This window comes from Columba livia, chromosome 25, assembly GCF_036013475.1.
Source record: "Columba livia isolate bColLiv1 breed racing homer chromosome 25, bColLiv1.pat.W.v2, whole genome shotgun sequence".
Classification (NCBI taxonomy): domain Eukaryota; kingdom Metazoa; phylum Chordata; class Aves; order Columbiformes; family Columbidae; genus Columba; species Columba livia.
In genome coordinates, this window is record NC_088626.1 from 174,586 (window position 1) to 194,967 (window position 20,382).

A 20,382-nucleotide genomic window follows, 5' to 3' on the forward strand; every position below is an offset into this window, starting at 1 on the left:
ACGTTTCTTCCTCCCGGGTTTGCTGGCATGAAGCACTTCAGTGCCACTGCGAAGGGGGGTGCACAGCCAGAGCTGCAGCACGGCTGGTCGCGTGTGCTGAGCCGGCCAAGGCCACTATGCACAGAGCTGTGCCTTGGGGACACGGCCCTGCCGCAGGATGCCACACTGGTGCGCAGCATCACTGACGCTCAACAGTCTGGCCAAAACTATCCCTAGACAGGATCTGCTTAGAAATAAGCCAGTGGACAGTGCTCGAGAGAGCAAACACAGTTGTTGTTCACTTCCCTAAAACATGTCAAGCACTGCAAATGGCACCCACACCACGCTCCAGACTGCTAGAGCTGTCCTTAAGCTGTGAACAGCCGGGAAATAATGCCTTATGAAACCTTCCCCCATGGCTGTTAGTTTGTTAGGATCCTTAATCTATAAGGCCAGTTGCAAACAGGTGTTATCTTTAAAAATAATATAAGTTAGCCCCTGCCTACTCAATAGTGTCCAGTCACCTTCTTCTCAAAAACTGGGAGTCCCTTCTGGAAACTGTCAAATGTAGCTGCCCTTAAATCATATTTACAGCAGTAATGTTATCACCAGCACTGTGACTCTCAGAGAAATATATGTGACAATCTTGACATAGATTTCCATACAGAGAAGAGATAAACATTCAGAATAACCAGTGTTTCATCTTTTCCAATATGCAAAATAACTGTTGCCATGCTTCCCAACTGAGGACGCTGCGCAGCCACTTCCTGAAGGTGGAGGTCACTCACACACCATTTCTCACATCTGTGTTTACAGTAAAGTTTATCAGAAACCTGATTTCTAGGATGGGACAGCTGACTGCAACCGACACACACCATTCTCACTGCCACTGAAACTTAATGTTCAATGGGGGAAAATTGTTTTGAAGCCTGAATCTACTCTCTGACTAGAAGAACGAACAGAATACACTGGCTGTAAAGCCCGGCGTGCCCCGCTCTCTGCAGCCAGCAAGCTCTCCTGCAGCCCGATCGCTCGGACACGAGCCTCCGTGTCCTGGATCCCCAGACCCCCGGGAGTGGGAGGCTCATCCCACCGCCCGCTGGAGTCTCCACCCCCTGAGTGCATGGTTAAGTAGGACGGGAGCTGCTCAGAGACATCAGAGACGCAGAAAACACAACGCCAGGCTGGTCAGGGGAGGAAATCATCAGCAGAATACAGAAGAGAAAAAGCAAAAAGGTAGGTACTGCTCTGCACCTGTTTGCAAAAGTGCCTTTCCCATTTTCAGCATCAATGGCATTGAATACTATTAAATATTATTATTAATTAATAAATCCTACTGAAGCACCATGTTAACTAACTGAGCTGCTGCCTTTCAGCTTTTGAGCAGATTCATAATGCTGGCTAAAGCTGCTCACTTTTAGTCGTTTGCAGAAAGCTCCAGCTATTCCAGGGAAAGGGCTGACAACCTCAGGCTCCGACCAGTTCGCAGGGAGGAGTCTCCTGCACTAAGAACATTAGCAAAATAGCTTAAAGCAAAGGAAGAGGTGCGGAAAAATGTCTTGATGGCAAGGAGAGACCCAGAGGGCTGGCTGTGAAAGGATAATTGATCACCTTCCAGGGAGGAGAGCAGACTATGCCTTTGATCCCAGGCTCCCAACCAGGATAACGGAGGGGCAAAGAGAAGGGCAGCGCTGCTTCAGTTCTCCCTAAACATGCTTATTTTCAAATACGGCCAAAACTGCAGGAGATACTGAGAACGATTCCCAAAACAAAGCCAGAGTTTGAAATATCCATTTTCTCCAGTGCCTCGGAAGACTACACAATCTTACTTTTTTGTTTTGTTTATTCTTTTCCGCAAAAGCATAGGTCTGTCCATTGTTACACTTCAGAAAGAAACAGTACAAGGCTGATACTCATCTGCTCAGTTGAGAAAAGGGATACAGAAGCGCCTTCTCCAGAGGCAGGAAAAGGCAGCAAGTATCTGCAGTCTTTTGCCTGAATGAGATCAAGATAGCTGTTCATCAGCTGATGCATCCTCTACGCAAGACGGTAGCCCACACTCCCACCCAAAGAAACAGCCTGTGCCCAAAACGCAAATCCTTTTAAACTACTATTGTCACGGACTGACCCTTCAGCAGATTTTTGTGGCACTGCATGAGATCTCTTAGGTCGGCCCCAGTGACCTGAATCTCAGTTAACACTTTCCAGTCAACATTACACTTGCCATTAGACAAGTCCATCTCTCTGATAATGCACACAATACTGTTGGCTTCCAGCAGCTGTGGGAAAAAGAACTTGGAATTTACTCCTGCCCGTGTTATTCCCCAGAAAACACTCTCTGAGTTTCCTCCAGACCTAAAGGGATGTGCTTTAGCTTGTGGGGTTTCTAAGTTCATCAAGTAAAAGCACATCTGTGTCTAGCTTGGTAGGGACAGCAGGACAGCCAGACCGTATGGCTGAGAATTGCAGAGTAGAAAGTGTGTTTTAACATAAAAATAATTTTCATCATTTAAAACCTTTATTTAAACTTACAACCTTGAACTCTATTCACACTGTAAAATGCCTTTGTTCAACATCTTATTTTTTCTTTTGTCCCTGTAGATAACTTGAGGAGGTGATGTGGAAAACACTCGGAATGGAAGGCAGACTCCTCTGTCTCCTGCTGGCGGGAGCAATCGTGACTGCTCAGTGCCAGGTAAGAGGCTAATGCATCAAATAATGCCAGAGCACCTCCTTACCGGCGACTCCGGCTGTCTGTGTCACACAGAAGGAGAATCTGGTTACATATCATCAGAAATCAGAGGGAGGAAAACCTTACAATGTAGTCTACCTCTAAGCTGGGATTTCCAGTGTGTTATCCTGGCTGGTTTTCATTTCAGTAAGCAAGTATGCTCCAAATCCCCTTGGTGTGTCTGTTCACTGTCACCTTCACTGTTAGTAAGAGTTCCATTGTGATCACCCTTTAAATTCCTTTCTGCTGTCATCACCTTCATCATTACTCTTACTTACAACTGGACACTGGTTCCATGTCCCCTCACCTTAAGCCTCACATTGCACAGCTTGAGTAAACCCTACACAATCCTAAAATGTTCAGTCTCTTTCTCAAAAAATTGCTGTTTTACCCAGCCCCTGTATGTTATTCTTTCTCTTGTGGCCTCACCAAAGAAGCTTTCTAAATTGGTTTCTTCCTTAAAACTTCATAAAAAATATTTTATTTAATTGGCTGCAGGAGACATATTTCTCAAATGTAAACAAGCTACAAAGGCTTATGGGGAAAATAAATGTTAACAAGCAGTTATTTTTGCTCATTGACATGCATTTCTTTGGAAACTATTTGTTTGAACCTCCTTCAAATAGCGGACAGCTGACAAGCTTTAGTTAGCCCTTGCAACACCTCAAGAGCACATAATCACTTCACGCGTGAGATGAGTACCGCGCATCCCAAGTTCATGTCACACAGATGACAAGCAATCACCTGGTAATACGTGGCAACTCCATGATCTATAATTCTTGGTACCCATGCCGAGGTATGGGTACCTCACTTTACTATCTGACAAGAAGGGCAGACAGTTACTCAGAGCTCCCTGATTTACAAGACCTCAAGAAGAAGACTGGCTCTTTGGAGGCATTTGTTCTCTCAGTTTTCTTAAGAGAGCAGTTACTTATAGAATTAACCTTCTTTGCTTGCAGGACTTACACACGCGTTTCAGACGGGGAGCCAGATCTAGAGGTAAGCCCGGCAAACTACAACCACGTTACCTGGAGCTTTATGGATGCAGGAGGGGAAAGCAGATGGTGCTGAGGGAACAGAGTCTGAAAGCTGTTTGTCACGCTTATCGGCATGAGAGATTCAGAAGGCAAAATACCAGACTGCTAATACCATCCACAACTCAAAGAACAAAGTTTTTCCCTCCCTCTGTTTTTCTTCAAAGAATAAAAAGGCTGGTCAGTAGTGGAACAGTACATCCAGTGACACAGCAGTGAGAGAGATGGGAAAATGATGGTCTGAGAAGGAAAAAGGTTCAGCCCGTTAGACAGATGATCCCATCACGGATTCTTTTCTCCTGGAAAGAGAAGGGAATTCTTTTGCTCAGCCAGGTCTTTTCCCTGAATCTCTAAAAGAGGATTTCCTTTCTCCAATTACAGCCATTTGCACAGACAATTCATCTGCAGAAATGTACCACCACAGGGGGACCTGGCTGAGGCTCTCAGGGAGCAGAATAGAATACTGTAGGTGCGACAGCGGTCGGAGTCGCTGCCACACTGTACCTGTCAGAGGTGAGTATGGGGAAGAAAAAGAGAAAGGAAATGGTGGGGGATGAGAGACTGTCCATGTAATCATCCTAAAGAAGAACTCCACTGTCAGGAAAGGAGTTTTCACACAGAAAATTTGGCTTGAAATAGAATAGCACAGAAATGAAAATACTAATATATACTGACTCAGGCAGGACTAAGCAGGAGTGGGCAAGGGGCTGAGGAAGGCTTCCTAATAGTCTATGTGGAGAGAATGGAGCAAAGGAAGAACATAAGCACTACATGAAAAGACTGTGAGCACACGACAGTAACAGGCAGGGAGGGTAAAATAGAATAGGCTGAAGGAGACTAACAGGAGAGGAAAGGCGGGTATACATTGCCAGCTTCTTACTTCCGTGAAATCTAACAGTATTTCCTGGCTTCTGCTTATTCCACAGCCTGCACTAGAAATAAATGCTACAACGGGGGCCAATGTTCACAGGCGTATTATTCCCCACAGCTCTTCGTCTGCCAGTGCCACCAAGGTTTCTCTGGGAAGCAGTGTGAAATAGGTGAGCGTATCGTGTCACTTACTGTGAACAATGCTGCTGGTTTTAGCTGTGCAGTGCAGAAGGATGAGGTACCCAGAAGCTGCTGCTGTGTATGAGGCTCTCTGTTAAGTTGCCTCTTTTTATTCTAGAGTTAATACTACAAAAAACTTTTAGGAAGGACACCTGGGCTTTTCTCAGTGTCTCTTAATAAAACTCTACATTTTGGAGCTGAAGACCGTAGTGTATACTTACAGTCTGCCTGGCAAGGCATTTTCACCAGCTTACTAGACAAGACATCTGGGAGCCAAGTTTAAATAGAATAGACACTGAGAAAGCAGAGTTTGGGATGCTGTCCTTATAGTAACATTCGGTCCCTTTTGTTCAGATACTGAAGCTCAGTGCTACAAAGATGCTGGAGTAACATACAGGGGTACCTGGCGCATGACAGAGAGTGGAACCCAATGTTTAAATTGGAATAGCAATGGCTTGCTGGACCGAACATACAGCGGGCGAAGAGAAGATGCTGCTGAGCTGGGACTGGGCAACCACAACTATTGCAGGTGAGGGGCTGACGGTCACAGGTCAGAGCCACGGCGATCGGCACATTCTGAGAGCCTGGAGCCCAGGAGCTGTCTGCAGCAGCCTCATACCAAGCACAGACCACTCAGCTCAGGTGCTGGGCTCAGGTGCATGGGCTCAGCAAAGCCCATGAGCAGCAACTGCAACTTCTGCAGACGTATCTTAACTTTAGATCTACCTAGGCTGGATGCTTATGACATACTACAAAATGCATACATCTCTCACCCTGTAGTCTTTCCCTTGTCCCTTCTCAGTGCCTAAACCCCACTTTGTAAGCTAGTTCCATGCAGCTCCAGATCTTACTCAAAACTCTAAAAATATAATGCTTCCTGCACATGAACCAAATTGCACAAACAAGCTGTCTGTTCCTGCTAGCTACTGGCTGTCTCATCCTCACCGCCACGTACTCCACGATTTTATGATTAAAATAGGAATCTAAACAACTTCTGATGGTTCAGTCTATGTCTTCGCTGCAGAGCATGATTAAGTTGCCAAACTAGATAGCAGACGTAGCTTTATAATTATGCATGTCATAACTCTTTCAGAAACCCAGATGAGGATTCCAGACCTTGGTGCTATATCTACAAAGGGGGAAAGTACACCTGGGAACACTGCAGTGTGCCGTCCTGCTCAAAAGGTACATGCTGGCGGATAGGGAATGCACTTTAGATCCACTGCATATGTACGGGTTCTCTGTGGACTTGTGCTATTTCCGTAGCCTGAAAAGCTGAGACTCTCATGTTAAATCATGTTTAAGCTTTTAATATTTACGACACTGAGAGACTGAGATAGTATAGCTAATATATAGATGCCTTGACAGAAATCACAGTTAGGAACAGCTGACAGGTTCCCGTGCATCAGTTAACGTGCAGCTTTCTTATTGAAGTTGGAAATATCAACTGCAAATCTGGAAGAGGCACAGATTACCGAGGCGGCCACAGTGTTACCAGTTCTGGAGCTACCTGTTTGAGGTGGAATTCTCGAATCCTTGTCAACAAGTTATATACTGCTTGGAGAAGAGATGCTTACCAGCTGGGCCTTGGTAGTCACAATTTCTGCCGGTATGTAGTCAGTTATAGAACTAAAAAATACCAATGTTCTTTGTGGTACTCTTGAGGCAGGGCTCTAGTTTTCCTCATCGGGTCAGGAAATACATTACTGCTGGGAATGAAGCTCACTGACAACAATAATTTTATTCCACCTGACCTATCTGTGCTTCTCTAACATCAAGCTCCATAAATGCAAATTCCCTGTTCCCCGGGGACCCTCTCTATCTCTAGAAAAAAACCAAAAAAGAGTACTCTCAGGTCACAGTCTGCCACCTTCAGGTTTCCCCAAACTCCCCGCACATCTGATAATACGAACAACTCTTTCTTGTGCTGCAGGAATCCTGACAACGACAGCAAGCCCTGGTGCCATGTACTGAAAGGAAATCAGCTCACGTGGGAGTACTGCAATGTGCCTACTTGCTGTAAGGATCCCAGCACTCCTGATTCTTCCCTTTCTTTGGGGCATTACTGTTCTGCATGCCATTTGTATTAAACTCAAGCCTCTCACAGTAAAATACGAGCTGGGGGAACAAAGCAAGCTTTTTGGAGTAGAAAGAGTTGCTGTGGCTCCACTCTCACAGAAGTGCCTTTTTCTCTAAAGATTGCAGAAAGGGAGGACAGAAAAGCCGGGGTTTCCTCACTGTATTTTTCAAATCGGAATACGAGTTTCCTAGGAAACAGGAATGAGTCAGATACTAAGCACTTCATGCCAGGCTGCCTCAACATGCACTGGCAACCAACAGGCTCTTGACCCAAACACAGAGCCAGAGTGCCTGAATAAAAAGCCTGTTTCTGGGTTTGTCATCCACAGCCACCTGCGGCTTACGGCAGCGCAGGGCACGGCAGCACAGGATTAAAGGTGGCTCCTACGCAGACATCGCAGCCCACCCGTGGCAAGCTGCCATCTTTGTGAAATACCGCCGAGCGCCTGGAGAGCACTTCCTCTGCGGAGGAATCCTGATCAGCTCCTGCTGGGTTCTGTCAGCCGCCCACTGTTTTGAGGAAGGGTAAGTTGAGGATCCAGTACTGTCTGGGGAAAAAAAATCTGGAAGAAGGAAGCATCCAGTACAGCCTTACTGGAAGGGAAAAAGACTGCGAAAAAAGCTCTTTATCCTATTAAGTCATTGTACGCTGAAGATTATGGAGTTAATGGGGCCGAACATTACAGGCAGGCATTTATTGGGCAAACTAGCAGCGTCGCATTAAGCTACCACAGCAGAATATCAAATAGCTGAAGAACAAAGTTGTCAATACAAATGCAGAGCATTCTGAAACTTGAGAACAGGAAGGGGCTGGCAGAGGAGCTTTGCCACCATGGCTGTAAGCAGTTATCACAAAAACAAAAGCAAATAGGACACTTGAAGGTCAAACCGCCTGGATAATGAAGTAGTAATAATGCTATAAAAAGAAAAGCAGAAGCTCCAACAGCACAGCTTCAAGGGAAGGGTTCACTCCCGTTAACATGGGAAGAAAGTAAGGCTGTCTCGTTCTTCAGCTTTAGTACAAATCAGCTGAAGATTGTGCTGGGCAGGACTTCCCGAGCAACTCCTGAGGACAATGAACAAAAGTTCCAAGTGAAGAACTACACTGTGCATCAGAGATTTGACTCGGAAAATTTCAACAATGATATTGGTAAGAACTTTTCTGACTTCGTGACTTCAAAAGCCACAGTTGGCTCAAGTTTGTGGTTAACAAAATGTGGATTTTTTTTCCCTCTTCAGCTCTGTTGCAGTTGGACTCAGATGCAGAAGACTGTGCTGTCGAAACAGCCACTGTGCGTGCCGCCTGCCTCCCAACGCCAGGACTGCAGCTGCCCGACTGGACTGAATGCGAGATCTCTGGTTACGGCAGAAATGAAGAATGTAAGTAGGAGACACGGGTCTGCATGTAAGTACAAGATACTATGTCCAAAGTTTGGGTCATAAAGTGTTGTTAAAGTGCTTTCAAAGCTAGTCTTTAGCATTGCTTACAGGGAGTACAGGATAAACCCTATGAGAGGGAAAGCATGCTGCAGCTGTAATTCAAACCTAGACTGAAAAATAACAGTCCCGCCAACTTCTAGCTTTGTGAAATTGCAGCTATGCAGGAGAATAAAACCAACACCCAAAACAAACAAACAAATCCCGTCCATTCCAACATAACACAAGTGTACATTCCTATGCAGTTACTCAGTACTGCACATGAAAAGGCATCTGATTTTTGTTAGTGCAACTCTAATATTATAAGTCAGGATCCTGTTTCATACAGTTAGTGATTTTCACAGGCACTTGTGTGACTTCATTTTGATTGATGTAACTGTGCAAAGACGAATTATCCAAGAAATGTCGCAGTCTTTAATTTGGAGCCTGCAAAAACCTCTCTAGCATTTAAGCTTGCTAAAGAAGCAACATTCTCTCTCAACTAGATTTAAGCTCTTCTTACTAGTAAACTAGAACCCCCAGGAATTAATAAACACCCTTTGGCAAGGAAATATTATTTTAGCCACCCCCTACCCCCAGCTGCTCCTGTTTACTCCTCCCTAAGCTACAGAAACTGAACGGTGATTTTTACACAGACATATATACCTATCTATCTTGTCATTTTTCGTCCAGTTTCTCCATTCTATTCAGAGCACCTGAAGGAAGGCCACGTCAGACTGTTTCCAGCCAGCCGGTGCACACCCCAGCATCTAGACAACCGGACAGTTACAGACAATATGTTATGTGCAGGAGACACCAGGCATCTTGACGATGCCTGCAAGGTAAATCCAGTTCTGCTTCTCTTTTCTTTTTAGGTCTGTCCTTGCCAGTCTGCACTAACCAAACAAAAAGCTTCAGATAATAGCTTAATTGAACAGAATTTCTGGCTCCCCTTTCATTTTTATTCCCCTGCCCCTCATAGTTGGGAAAGGAGGCCACACTTAACCAAGAAAACCAGAACAATACAGACTGAAAATCCCAAATATAGGAAATACCACAGAACTGAGCAGGAAGCTCCACCTCAGCAGCACTTCCTAATATTTTCTCTTATGTGAGCATACAAAACACTCAGCAGGAGGTTCTGTATGAGGAAGGGGGTGCCACTCTACTGAAGAATGGAGAAAGGAAGAAAAATGGCCAAGAGACGGTGGAGAATGAACAGCTGTAACATGAGGAAAAAGGAGGGTATGCATTCGGTCCCTAGTCATTTACTGTTACACACAGCAGTATAAAATGCCCTGGATCTTTACGGCTTGAATAAGAGCATTCCTCTTTTTGATCTTACCAACATCTCACCTACATCTCATAAGTAAGTGCCACGCAAAGCGAGACGCTTTAGTGTCCGTTAGATTTTTTTGGGTCTCTACCCATGAGAGGAGCATTGAGGGAGTCTGGAACGCAAAAGTGCCTTATGTGAAAGTGGTGTTACTCAGAGCTCTTGTTTTGCGTGCAAACTAGATAAGGTATTTCCGTAGATACTAGTCTACCACAAAAGCCAGCGGGGGAGAAAACAACACAAAAACAAACAAACAAAAAAAGAGATTGTTGACTAACCTGCTGCTTCTCTGTAGGGTGACTCTGGAGGGCCTTTGGTCTGTATGAAGGATGATCGTATGTATCTAATTGGAATCATCAGCTGGGGAATAGGCTGTGGCCGCAAAGACATACCTGGTGTTTATACAAACGTGAATCGTTACCTTGACTGGATTCAGGACAACATGAAACCCTGAGAAATAAAAACGAGCTGTCCCCAGTCTTGCGGCCCTCACAGCTTCCTTCTGGATGCTTTAAGGATGCTGACAGGGTTCCTGCTTGTCCAAACACGACTTTCAGTACAAGAGGAAGACAAACTGCAGTGTATGGGAAGGGCACATTCTCCAATTACTCTCCTTTCCTTATTACAGGTTATCGGGAGATAACACCCCTTTCCCCCCACATCCCCAAGCTTTCTCCTTGCACCAAATTGCACGAGTACAATTAAAAATAAATTTTGGCCCGAGAGAATAAACCAGGAGAGACCATCTTACATCCCATGAGCGTCTATGTTGTTTTGAGAATGGGTGTGAACTGAAGGCAAAGGGGATGGATTTAATTTCCTGAAAACTTCATCTCTTTCTCCCTCATTTGGCTGTAAATTTGGAAGACATTCCAGTCAGGTTTAGGCTCTGGCCTTATACCATCTTATTTTGGTTATTTAAGCTGGTTTCAGCTTGATTCCAACAAAAAGAGCAAAGCTGTACGCATGGGCTGCTTATTTCCATATCAATATGCTGCTTGCTTTTTCAGTTTGGAACTGATTCATTAACTGAGTCTCAGCTTAAACTCTCTGAGCAAATCCAGGATGGCATGCTTGTTAGGACATTCTGTTCTTCTACTTGCTCTTCCTCCTGGTAGGAACTAAATATTTAAATATGGAATAGGCAAAAATTTTAACACCAACCTTATCTGACACAGAATGAACACATTACTTTTTCATTATTAAATTTCTATGTATTATCATCCGATATGGAAGCGAAGGCTCTCCCTTGAGCACAGCTGGGCAGAACAAAGGACAAGTGTAATGGCAGCAGCTTTAGATGCCTGCTAGATTTGCCATATTCAAGCTCTTTCAGAACCCGAATCAACATCAGCATTTATTGTAACTGAAGTACACAGCTATGCCTCACATTTCCCCCCAAAACTCCTTATACCATCATCTACCAGCTCACTCATACTGCTCTCTGCTTCCCTCTTCTGCCCTGTTTCATCTTTCACTCCATAGGAACTTGCAGCCATCTCAGACTGATACAGAAAGCTTGTCATAAGGGCTAGACACCCTTATGCACATAAGAAGCCTTTCAAGATCTCAAGTAACATGAATCACTTCAACAGGAAAGAAAAAATACTTTAAAAAACAAAGCTACAAAGCCAGAAGACAATATCAGTACTTGAGGAGCAGGAAGGTGAAGAGGTTATTTCATTGTCTTCCTAATTAAAGCACAGCTCTTAGCCTGCTACCAAAATCTCTACCTCAAACAAAAATGGTTCAGCTGTATTCCTAAAGACAGTTTCACTGAGGTCCTAGGAGAAGAAGGACAAGTGGTAATGCTTTTAAACTAAAAGAGGGGAGATGTTAGCTAGATGTGAGGAAGAAATCTTTGTCCCTGAGGGTGGTGAGAGCCTGGCCCAGGTTCCCAGAGAGGTGGTGGATGAACCATCCCTGGAGACATCCCAGGCCAGGCTGGACGGGACTCTGAGCACCCTGAGCTGGTGACGCTGTCCCTGCTCATGGCAGGGGGGGCACTGGGGGAGCTGGGAAGGTCCCTTCAGCCCTAACTGTTCTACAATTCTAAGAGCTCAGCACTCCTTTGGGGAAACACAAAGGAAAATTAGCAATAAAGTAATTAATTTTAGCATTTTGGACAGAGATTTAGTCCCAAACTTACAATCCAAATTTCATAAAGACATTTATCTCCTTAAGGCACCCACTATCCACAGTCCAGTTGGTGCAATTTACCTTCTGCCTCAAATACCAACTATTTCTTGTGAAGCCCACACAGACCACTCTGAAATGACAGAGATGATGTAGAAATGAATTTTATTGATGCCCTTGCTGAAGGTTATATTTGCACTGAACATGCTCAGCAGTAATGCCACCTGCTATGGCATTTATCGGTTGCAATAGAACTTGCAGTTCCCCAAGCAAGATGGCACTCATCCGCTGTAAGTATCCATCACATGCAAACTGGAATGTATGTTATCCTTTGTTTAGGGTCACCTGGTTCTGTTCACAAGCATGAACTCTACATGCTGGACTCCACAGCCACCTGACAGATGCTGTAGTCATTCATATAGCAGCTGAGGATCAAGTTCTGCTACCACAGAGAAAACACATTGATATCTAGAGGCCAAAGATCACATTACAGACAATATGGAATAGTGCAGATTCCTCTCATTTCGTATTTATGCTGTACAGAGAGATGCAGCACAGACTGGAATGGGCAGATGCAGCAACAGCTCCTGCAGAAGAGATGGTGCCAGTGAAAAATCCACGGTAGGCTTGAATCCACCTGCACAGCAGCTGACTGGTACAGGAACTGGAATGAGGTAGGATAGCCAGAACACTACAAAGGTATGAGGACACGATTATCTCAAAGACATAAGTGAGCAGAACAGCAGTATCACCTTCATTTGTAACAGGCAGGCAGAGATGAAAAGAGGTTCCAACAAGTTAGAAGGATAGTGATTGTCTTCATTTAGCCACAGCTCCAGTTTCCAGAGTGCTATGCATCCACAAAAATTCTCCTGCCACTCTGTCTCTTCCCTGACTCCCTAAAGAAGCTAGGAGAATCCCTACCTTCAAATACTGACTAGATAAGAGAAGCAGAATTACATTCAAATGTCACCACCCCTCAGTTACAAGATCGCGTGTGCTACAGTCAGCCCTTCACAGGATACCATACCAAGATTTGGACAGGTTTCCAGACTGTCAAGATACTTGATGACCAAGATGGCTTATGAAATATCTAGAAAAAACACCCACTTCTTCCCTTCCTCCCCCTGTGGCACCATCCCCAATATCAGACTTGTTAATTTCCCATCCTCGGTGGGACAATCTACCTTTCCACTTCTTCCAATCTCTTTGAGGCAGAATGACTACATGATCTCTCTGCTGCCAAGAACTACAGAGCTCTCCACCCTAGTGCCCAGTGATGGAGAAGAGCAGGTGCTGGAACACCATGCTGGAGTTGAAGTTTGTGGAAATTCAACTTTGTATCATCTACAAAGGGATAAAGGCCAACCAAGACATAAGAGCAGTTACGAAAGACAATAAATCCCTAGAATTTCCTTTAAGACAGCAAAATGAAGGTGATACAAGCTTACATAGCTGACTCACTAATCCCAAGGGACCTGAACACGTCTCTCATCTGCCATTGTTCCAAATACTTCAGACTCAGCTGGGGATGAGATGGTTTCAGATCAAACTCACTTCTCCCTGCTCCCCAGCACCCTAAGCACTGGCTCTCCTGCTCATGCTACTACAGGCAAGGGAGCAACACCAAACAGATGGATGGGCTAAGAGGCTGTATCCAGCAGCCAGGGACAGGAGAAACAGGAAAGCGCTCTTCCTCACTATCAGGATCCTCTAGGTTCGGACTTGAAACTTGCCAGCCTTAGTCATGTATTTTATCCCTTTGAAGGGCTTGTACTTCTCCCCATACATGTCCAAGCGATTCACTTTCAGTCCTAAAGGCAAACAAACACAGTGTAAAACTGAGTGCTGCCACAAGCAAAGCAGACAGGCATTCAGGATAAAAGATGAGGGAGTTTTAACAAGCAGTAAACAGAGTAGAGAAAAGCTGACAACTGTTAATTGTCAGAATCATTCTTTACAAACACACCCATATGCTAAAATGCTTTATAGGTCTGTAAGCATGGAATGCAAGGACATGCAGATCGAGATGCGAGATGTGCCAGATAGAACGTATTTCAGCAGGCCTGCAGAGCTGCTTCAGCTACGTACAGAGCGAGCACTGACACAGCAGAGAATGTTCAGCTTCTTTACCTGACAGTCACTTACCAGATATAGCCAGCTGCTGAATTTTAAACTGCAGGTTAATGGTGGGGTTTTCATCTGGTTTTGATGTCCCAGCTTGCAGGCTCATGCTCCCCTTCAGGCTTGGCAGCTTCTGGGGGTTTATTTTCCCCACATCCCATGACAGCAGCTTCAAGGAACAGAAAATGCAGCAGTCAAAGAGAGATGCTGTAACACCCTCTAAAGAAGAGTCCTCTTCCAATGACAGCTTTTCATGTTTCTCTATGGAAAAGGTCTTTGCTTTAGTATCTTGCCTTTCATATCAGACACAGTACAGGCTTAAGGAACAGCTGCCTCAGACCTCTGTTCTCCCTCTCTCTTTCCACAAGGTTCCCCAAAAGCCTACCATGAACGATATTTCCACTACTTGTGCTACAGGCCCCATTTCCTATGTGTAACTGACAAAAATGCAGAATCACCTCCTTTCCCAGTGGCTGAAGCACAGATACTGCCTTCAGAAAAGTGACATTCAAGTAAATGTTTAAGTAAGCATGAACAGCTCAACTTTGTTTCCTGGAAGGTAAAACAGATTAAGAAAATAATATCTAATTCCTCTCTTTCCTCTCACCTTTGTAACTGGATCGAAGATATGTGTTCCCTGAGAGGCTGTGAGGGTCATATTTAAGACACCTTTTGGCATCTGGCTAGTTACCATCACTCCCTCTACAGTCTTCCCCATAGTCTGCTTCGGTCCCACTGTGATCTCAAAACGTCCCAGTGAGCTGCTATCGCGGAAACTGATGTTGTGTTTAACGTAGACAGGAATTGCCACAAGACTAAAGACATGAACAGAAAACCCTTGTCAATCAATGACAGAATCACTGCTCCAAACATGGAGTGTTTAAAAAAAAAGGAAAATTGCAAGTTACCTTGCACCTCTAATTCATTGTGCACAACATGCCACCCCATCTTTAAAAGCAACTACTTTCCCTTTTATTTTTTTTACTAGCCAGGAAGATCCAAATTTTGTAATTCACAGCACTACGTTCATCACCTACTTCTGAGCACTGACATGGTAGGAGAGCAAGCGAAAATTCCCATCAGGTGGAATGAAGGAGAGTATTCTCTCTGACTCCCAGCGCTTAAAACGCACACACGGATGAAAGCTGACATCATCCAACAACCGAGGGTTCTGAAATAAGAGAGAGTCGCAAGGTTAGTGAAGGCAGTACTACTTAAAGTCACAGAATCGCAGAATGGTTGGGGTTGAAAGGGACCTCTGGAGATGATCTAGTCTAATCTCCCTGCTAAAGCAGGTACACCTAGAGCAGGCAGCACAGGATCGTGTCCAGGGAGGTATTATGTATCTCCAGAGAAGGAGACTCTACAAGTAACCTGTTCTTCCCCTCAATCTTCTATCCATGAAGGACCTACCATCCAACGCACTCTGCCCACTTGAAGGTATCTACATTCAGACATGTCAAGCTCTTTGACACTGTTACATCTGTGTGATAGCACTACTCAATAACCTCTATCCTATTTTAGAAAATTTAGTCATATCAAATAATTACATTGATGCATACTCATAAAAAAGATAGCCCTTTAGGATATCTGCCTAAAGCTCCACTGTATCTCAGAAACTTAGTCACAGCACACACTAACAGTACTTTCAACAAAGAATCTGAAAATAAAACCTTTAGGCTCAAGGCTGCTGAAGTTCACTACGTGTTTCCATTTTCTATTCTTTCTCTTTTGGTGTGGCATACCCACGCTCTAATCTACTGCAATCCATCAGCAAGAGACTGAAATCCTAGTAGCAGCGCTGGGAAACCCTTTTCAAAATACTTAAGATACATGCTGGAGCTTTACCATAAAGGAGAGGGTAAGGTCTGGCATCCCAGTCAGCTTAACACAAGCATCAATCACACCTTGGATTTCAGCAGTAATTGTGGAACCTGCAACAATAAACATGGGAAGTTATGTGAACCTGATCAAAAAAATCACAATGTAGAAAAACTATCAATGGGAAAGAAGGAAATTTATTGTCTTTATGAAGTATCATGGCTCATTATGTTGCCCACTCAACATTTTTCTCATTCTCAATGACTTTTACAGAGATGCATATAAACAAGAACCATTGACACCAGCAACATCCATTTTAATGCCCAATGACAATAGCTCCCAACTCTAACAGGAACAAGATACACAAAAACGAAGGAGATAGTGCTAGGCACAATTTTCACTCCTTATTTTCCCAAAAGAGAGTTGCTTAAAAGACATCAGGAACATGGACAAGTGAAAACTTTTGTATGTCTCTAAAATTTTTGAGTGAATAGCACCTCAAAGCTTGCAGCATTCCGGTGTAAGAATAGGAATACAGCTTTCCACACTTAGAGGAGGGAGCTCCTCTTCGAAAACCTATCAGGACAAGTTACCCTTGTCTTAGCCAGAAGCAACTTCCATACCTGATTTGTCAATGATTGCATCTATCTCCTCAATTACATCAAAATACGCCTCATTGTTGGTATATTTGACACCAGTACGTCTCCAAGGCACCACTGACAGCTGTCCAGTAGGAAGCTGGTCACCCACGTTAGTGCTTCCTGGAAAAAGAAAGGCAATCACAGCAACCACAACAGTTAGATAATGCTGCAGAACAAGTCCTTGGCCTCATATAATTTGATTGTAATTAATCCCCGAGAATCTCTATTTCTTTGTAGGAGAGCAGTTGCTTTTCCAGACTCACTGTTTGTATTCTACAATTTACATCTCTCTTACATCCAACTCCAAAACATACCACAATAAAGCATGGGAAAGTAAAAAGAAAAATACAAACAACCCACCCCCCCCCAAAACAAAACAAAACGCCACCCCAACACAAACCCACACCAAACACCATGACTACAGTCATCTCACGGCTGTAAGTGGAAATCTGGAAATGTAATCTGTCTGGTTTTGTTTGAAAAAAAAGTGCAGCTGGTTCTGGAACTGAAAGTAACCTCAAAGCAAAACACTAACACAGAACTCTCTAAATACACCTGAACTGAGGTTTAGAATGACATGGGATGACATAAGTTTTCTTCGCCCACATCCTAATTTATTTATGCAGGAATATTGCCACACGGCCTCCCCAGTTTATCTAATTTTTATTCCCCTGTACCTGTGATGGTGTTGACAACTGTTCGCAGGATAGTGGGAGGTTTTATCAGTTCCTTAAGAATATTAGACTCTGTTGCCAATGGAAAACCATTGTCCAGCATCTCCTCCAGCACCTCATAAACCACCACAACATTGTCCTTGATCATCACCTCTGAACAGACACCAAAGTAATCCTGTGCAAAAGAAATAATTACTCAACAATCTCTGAAAGAGTCTTAGTGATCACTCAATTCGGTGTCCTCTCACACATCAACAAATCAAGGCTTTTATTGGAGGAGGTGAAACAACACTAAAACTCAGTGCATTGGTCCAAGCACAGACTGACCACTCCAACAGCCGCACACAGCTCTGAGCACAGCGCTGCCACTGGCCCAGCAAGCTGGAAAACCACAGCACCATCACGAGATCTTATTTCCTTTCTATATAACAAGATTCCCTTTGATAACAGATTTTTTAAGTAGCACCTGAAGTGGCTTAATTGCAATTGATTGAACAAGAACATAAATAAACTGTGACGCCAGAGAATTCCTAGTTCTGCACTACAAATACTATTTCTTTTTCAGACATGTCATATCTTAACACAGGGCTGGGCCAGTGAAGACACGCTGACACCTCATCCCCTCATAGAAAACAAGACCTACGTGACTGACATGGTACATTTTTGGCCTGAAGAGCGAGCAAATCCACTCCTTGAACTCAGTGAAACGTAACTCAGCCTACACTCGTGTTCTGATTGGCACCTGGAAGAAAAGGCTCACATGATACTCGTTTGACCAAGCACCCACATCTCCTGCGCTCTGGCAAGTCTGGTCACAAGACATTTCAAATCGAGAGAACACAATCCTGTTGTTGGCAGGCAGAGGACAGAAATCTTCACTATTTCTCTAAACTGACCAGCAGTGGTATTGGCCGTAGCACAGAGGCTGCTCTGGGGCAACTCCTGTGACCGACTTCCACAGGAAGCAAATACGCTTCCAATATCACTAGATGTAAGCACATAGGCAGGTTGTCACTAATTGACTAAAACGCATAGCCATGAATCGCAAAAACTCCTTGTAAGAACGAGGTCTTAGTTCACAGGTCCTTGAAGAAATGCGGCTGCAAACCAGAGATGTAAATCTTGGTTGCTGAGAGGTCCCTCCTGTACACAGAGGCTGATCTTGAATCCCTCGCCATCCCAACGTACATCCCTCATCACCTCCAGGCCTCCGGATCCTCACAGGTGCAGGATAAGAATTACGAGGCACTAAAAAGAGAAAACTAAGGGCTGCTGGCTGGAAGGGCTCCCCGCTCGCCTCTCGTCCCGCTCCCCTTCTCCCCGCGGCGGTGACCGAGGGCTCTGGCTCCCGCAAAGCCCGGCACATGCCGACCGGCCCCCGCTCCGCCGCACCTGGAAAGTGTCGACCACGCGGTGCAGGAACTCGATGACGAAGAGCGGCGGCACCTCGCTCTGGATGACGGCCACGAAGAAGATCTTGTGGCGGTAGACGCTGAGGAGGTAGTGGTGCGGGGTGGGGATCACCGGCGGCACGTTCTCCGCCTCCGAGGCCCGCTCCTGCGCCTCGAAGAAGTAGTCGCAGACGGAGCGGCTGACGACGCTCTTCCAGTGCTTCTCCAGGAAGATGTCCCCGGCGGCGTTGATCAGGAACAGGCTGTGGATCATGGCGGCGGCGGCACCGGAGCGGCGGCTCCGCGCGCCCCCTCGCCAGCCTCGCGCCCGTGTCCCCCAGGCAACAAGCCCCGCCCCTCGGCGCACGGATTGGCAGCGAAGAAAGCTTGCGGGGGGGAGTTGGCAGCGAGAGTTCTGATTGGGTAACTCGCTACCAGCTACGCCTGATAGGCCGAGGAGAGGCGTGCGGATGATGACGCAACAGGCCGGCGCGCTGCGCTCAGCTCCGATTGGGCCAGCGGCCTGCCCGGGCTCCGGACAAGCACACGCCGGCAACGCCCCACCCTCTGAGGCCGCCGGAAGGGGCGGAGCCGAACGGGCTGGGTGGGCGGACCCACGATCGGAGTCGAGACAGCGTCGCGCGGCCTAGAGGCCTAGAGACGGTGCTTAGTTCTGAGGGTTTTCTTAAAGACTATCCTTTTTTAGGGCAGGCATCTTGATACAGTCTGTAAAATGTGTTCGGTAACCCCATTTCTACAGCGCGGAGCAGCCAGGCAAGGGCATTCCGCTGAGCTGTTTTGCTGGTTTGTTCACCACGGAGCAGCACGCTGCTGAAAGCACAACCCAGCTGGCCTGGCAGTGACAGTTGTGGTACCAAACGCACCTGAACTCAGTGCCAAGTGGTGACTTTGTAACTGGAGCAGCTGTTTGTGCAGCAGATCTCGGGACCTCCTGACTCAGGCAGGCGCTGTTACAATTTCACTGCTCTGTTGGGAACAAACATACAGGAACAACAAAAAGCAAGGCCGTTGTGTCCCGTTCGGTAAGCTGCCCAGGCAGGCAGCCCCGTTACCCGGCAGGACGCGACTGGCCGGGGCTGCTGCGCGGGCGCTGGGGGCCCGGGCGCTCGAGCCCCCGTGCGTCAGGACCGCGGCGCCAGCCGATCAGCGGCAGCGGCTGCACGAGGAGGGAGCTGGGAGGCCTCGCTAAATGCAAAAACTCCGCAGAACTCCGCACGGTTCAGAGCTCATAGGAGGTCTGATTTTCTGTGGATATGTTGTAGCTATTTTTCCCCCAAAATTAGGTGGAGGTCAGTTTATTTACTCTGACGTTACCTTCTGATATCACTGCACGCTTACATCCTTATTCAAAGTATTAGATAATTCAACATGCACTAGATGAGCTTTTTGCTATAGCAGAAAATAATGAAGGAGAAATTATGCTTAAATTAATTTATCTTTTACAGTCATTATTTGTATCAAATGCATTTTTAAAATGTCAGATAATGCTTTCGAATTAGACATTTGAGAGCAAAGGGGTAATACTTTGTCATTTAATTGTGGCACTTCTAAATTTAAAATAATTATTTATTATTTTACTATAATCACTTTAATTTTAACACAAAGGTAAAGATTCTTGTACCAGTCTATGAGGGTCTCGGAGACTGTATTAATGGGAATCCCATAGGTGTCACAGACAGAAAGCAGCACATAGTTAAATTGACCAGCAACATCAAGCCTTTAAACATTTGGTTCTCTGAGAAACTCAAACCTGCCTGTTTTTAACCTGGACCTTAAAATCAACAGTCATGGGATATGTCTTCTCAGTATAGGCATTTCTTTCTTGTCTCATGAAATGCAAATCAGTTTTGACTGTATTACACATTGTTTGAAAAACTGCTATTTCCCTCTGACTGCTTGAACCCATCATCAAAATTGTTGGTATTTTACCCAGTTCATGATGTTGTCAC

General features: G+C 45.3%; 2 protein-coding genes across 5 annotated transcripts; one reads left to right on the forward strand and one right to left on the reverse strand.

Annotated features, from left to right (window-relative positions):
- Positions 1-672: 672 nt before the first annotated feature.
- On the forward strand, positions 673-18,416 carry PLAT (plasminogen activator, tissue type). Of its 4 annotated transcripts, none has more exons than XM_021298907.2 (14): positions 673-1,215; positions 2,581-2,674; positions 3,670-3,709; positions 4,126-4,257; positions 4,671-4,784; positions 5,149-5,323; positions 5,888-5,979; positions 6,229-6,403; positions 6,728-6,813; positions 7,203-7,398; positions 7,887-8,023; positions 8,113-8,253; positions 8,983-9,131; positions 17,587-18,416. In XM_021298907.2, the coding sequence occupies exons 2-14, from the start codon at positions 2,597-2,599 to the stop codon at positions 17,731-17,733; spliced, it is 1,662 nt and encodes a 553-aa protein (XP_021154582.2). In that variant the 5' UTR covers positions 673-1,215; positions 2,581-2,596; the 3' UTR covers positions 17,734-18,416. The 4 variants fall into 4 exon arrangements, with proteins under 4 accessions (XP_021154582.2, XP_013225331.2, XP_013225332.2 ...); XM_013369877.3 differs by having other exon boundaries at positions 678-1,215; positions 17,608-18,416; XM_005510850.3 differs by lacking the exon at positions 17,587-18,416 and adding an exon at positions 9,921-10,382 and having other exon boundaries at positions 691-1,215.
- AP3M2 (adaptor related protein complex 3 subunit mu 2) lies at positions 11,910-18,789 on the reverse strand. The gene is made up of 8 exons (XM_005510852.4): positions 18,414-18,789; positions 17,025-17,196; positions 16,330-16,467; positions 15,734-15,819; positions 14,923-15,056; positions 14,493-14,700; positions 13,910-14,054; positions 11,910-13,575 (listed from the first exon to the last, which is right to left on the reverse strand). The coding sequence occupies exons 1-8, from the start codon at positions 18,684-18,686 to the stop codon at positions 13,475-13,477; spliced, it is 1,257 nt and encodes a 418-aa protein (XP_005510909.3). The 5' UTR covers positions 18,687-18,789; the 3' UTR covers positions 11,910-13,474.
- Positions 18,790-20,382: the final 1,593 nt, after the last annotated feature.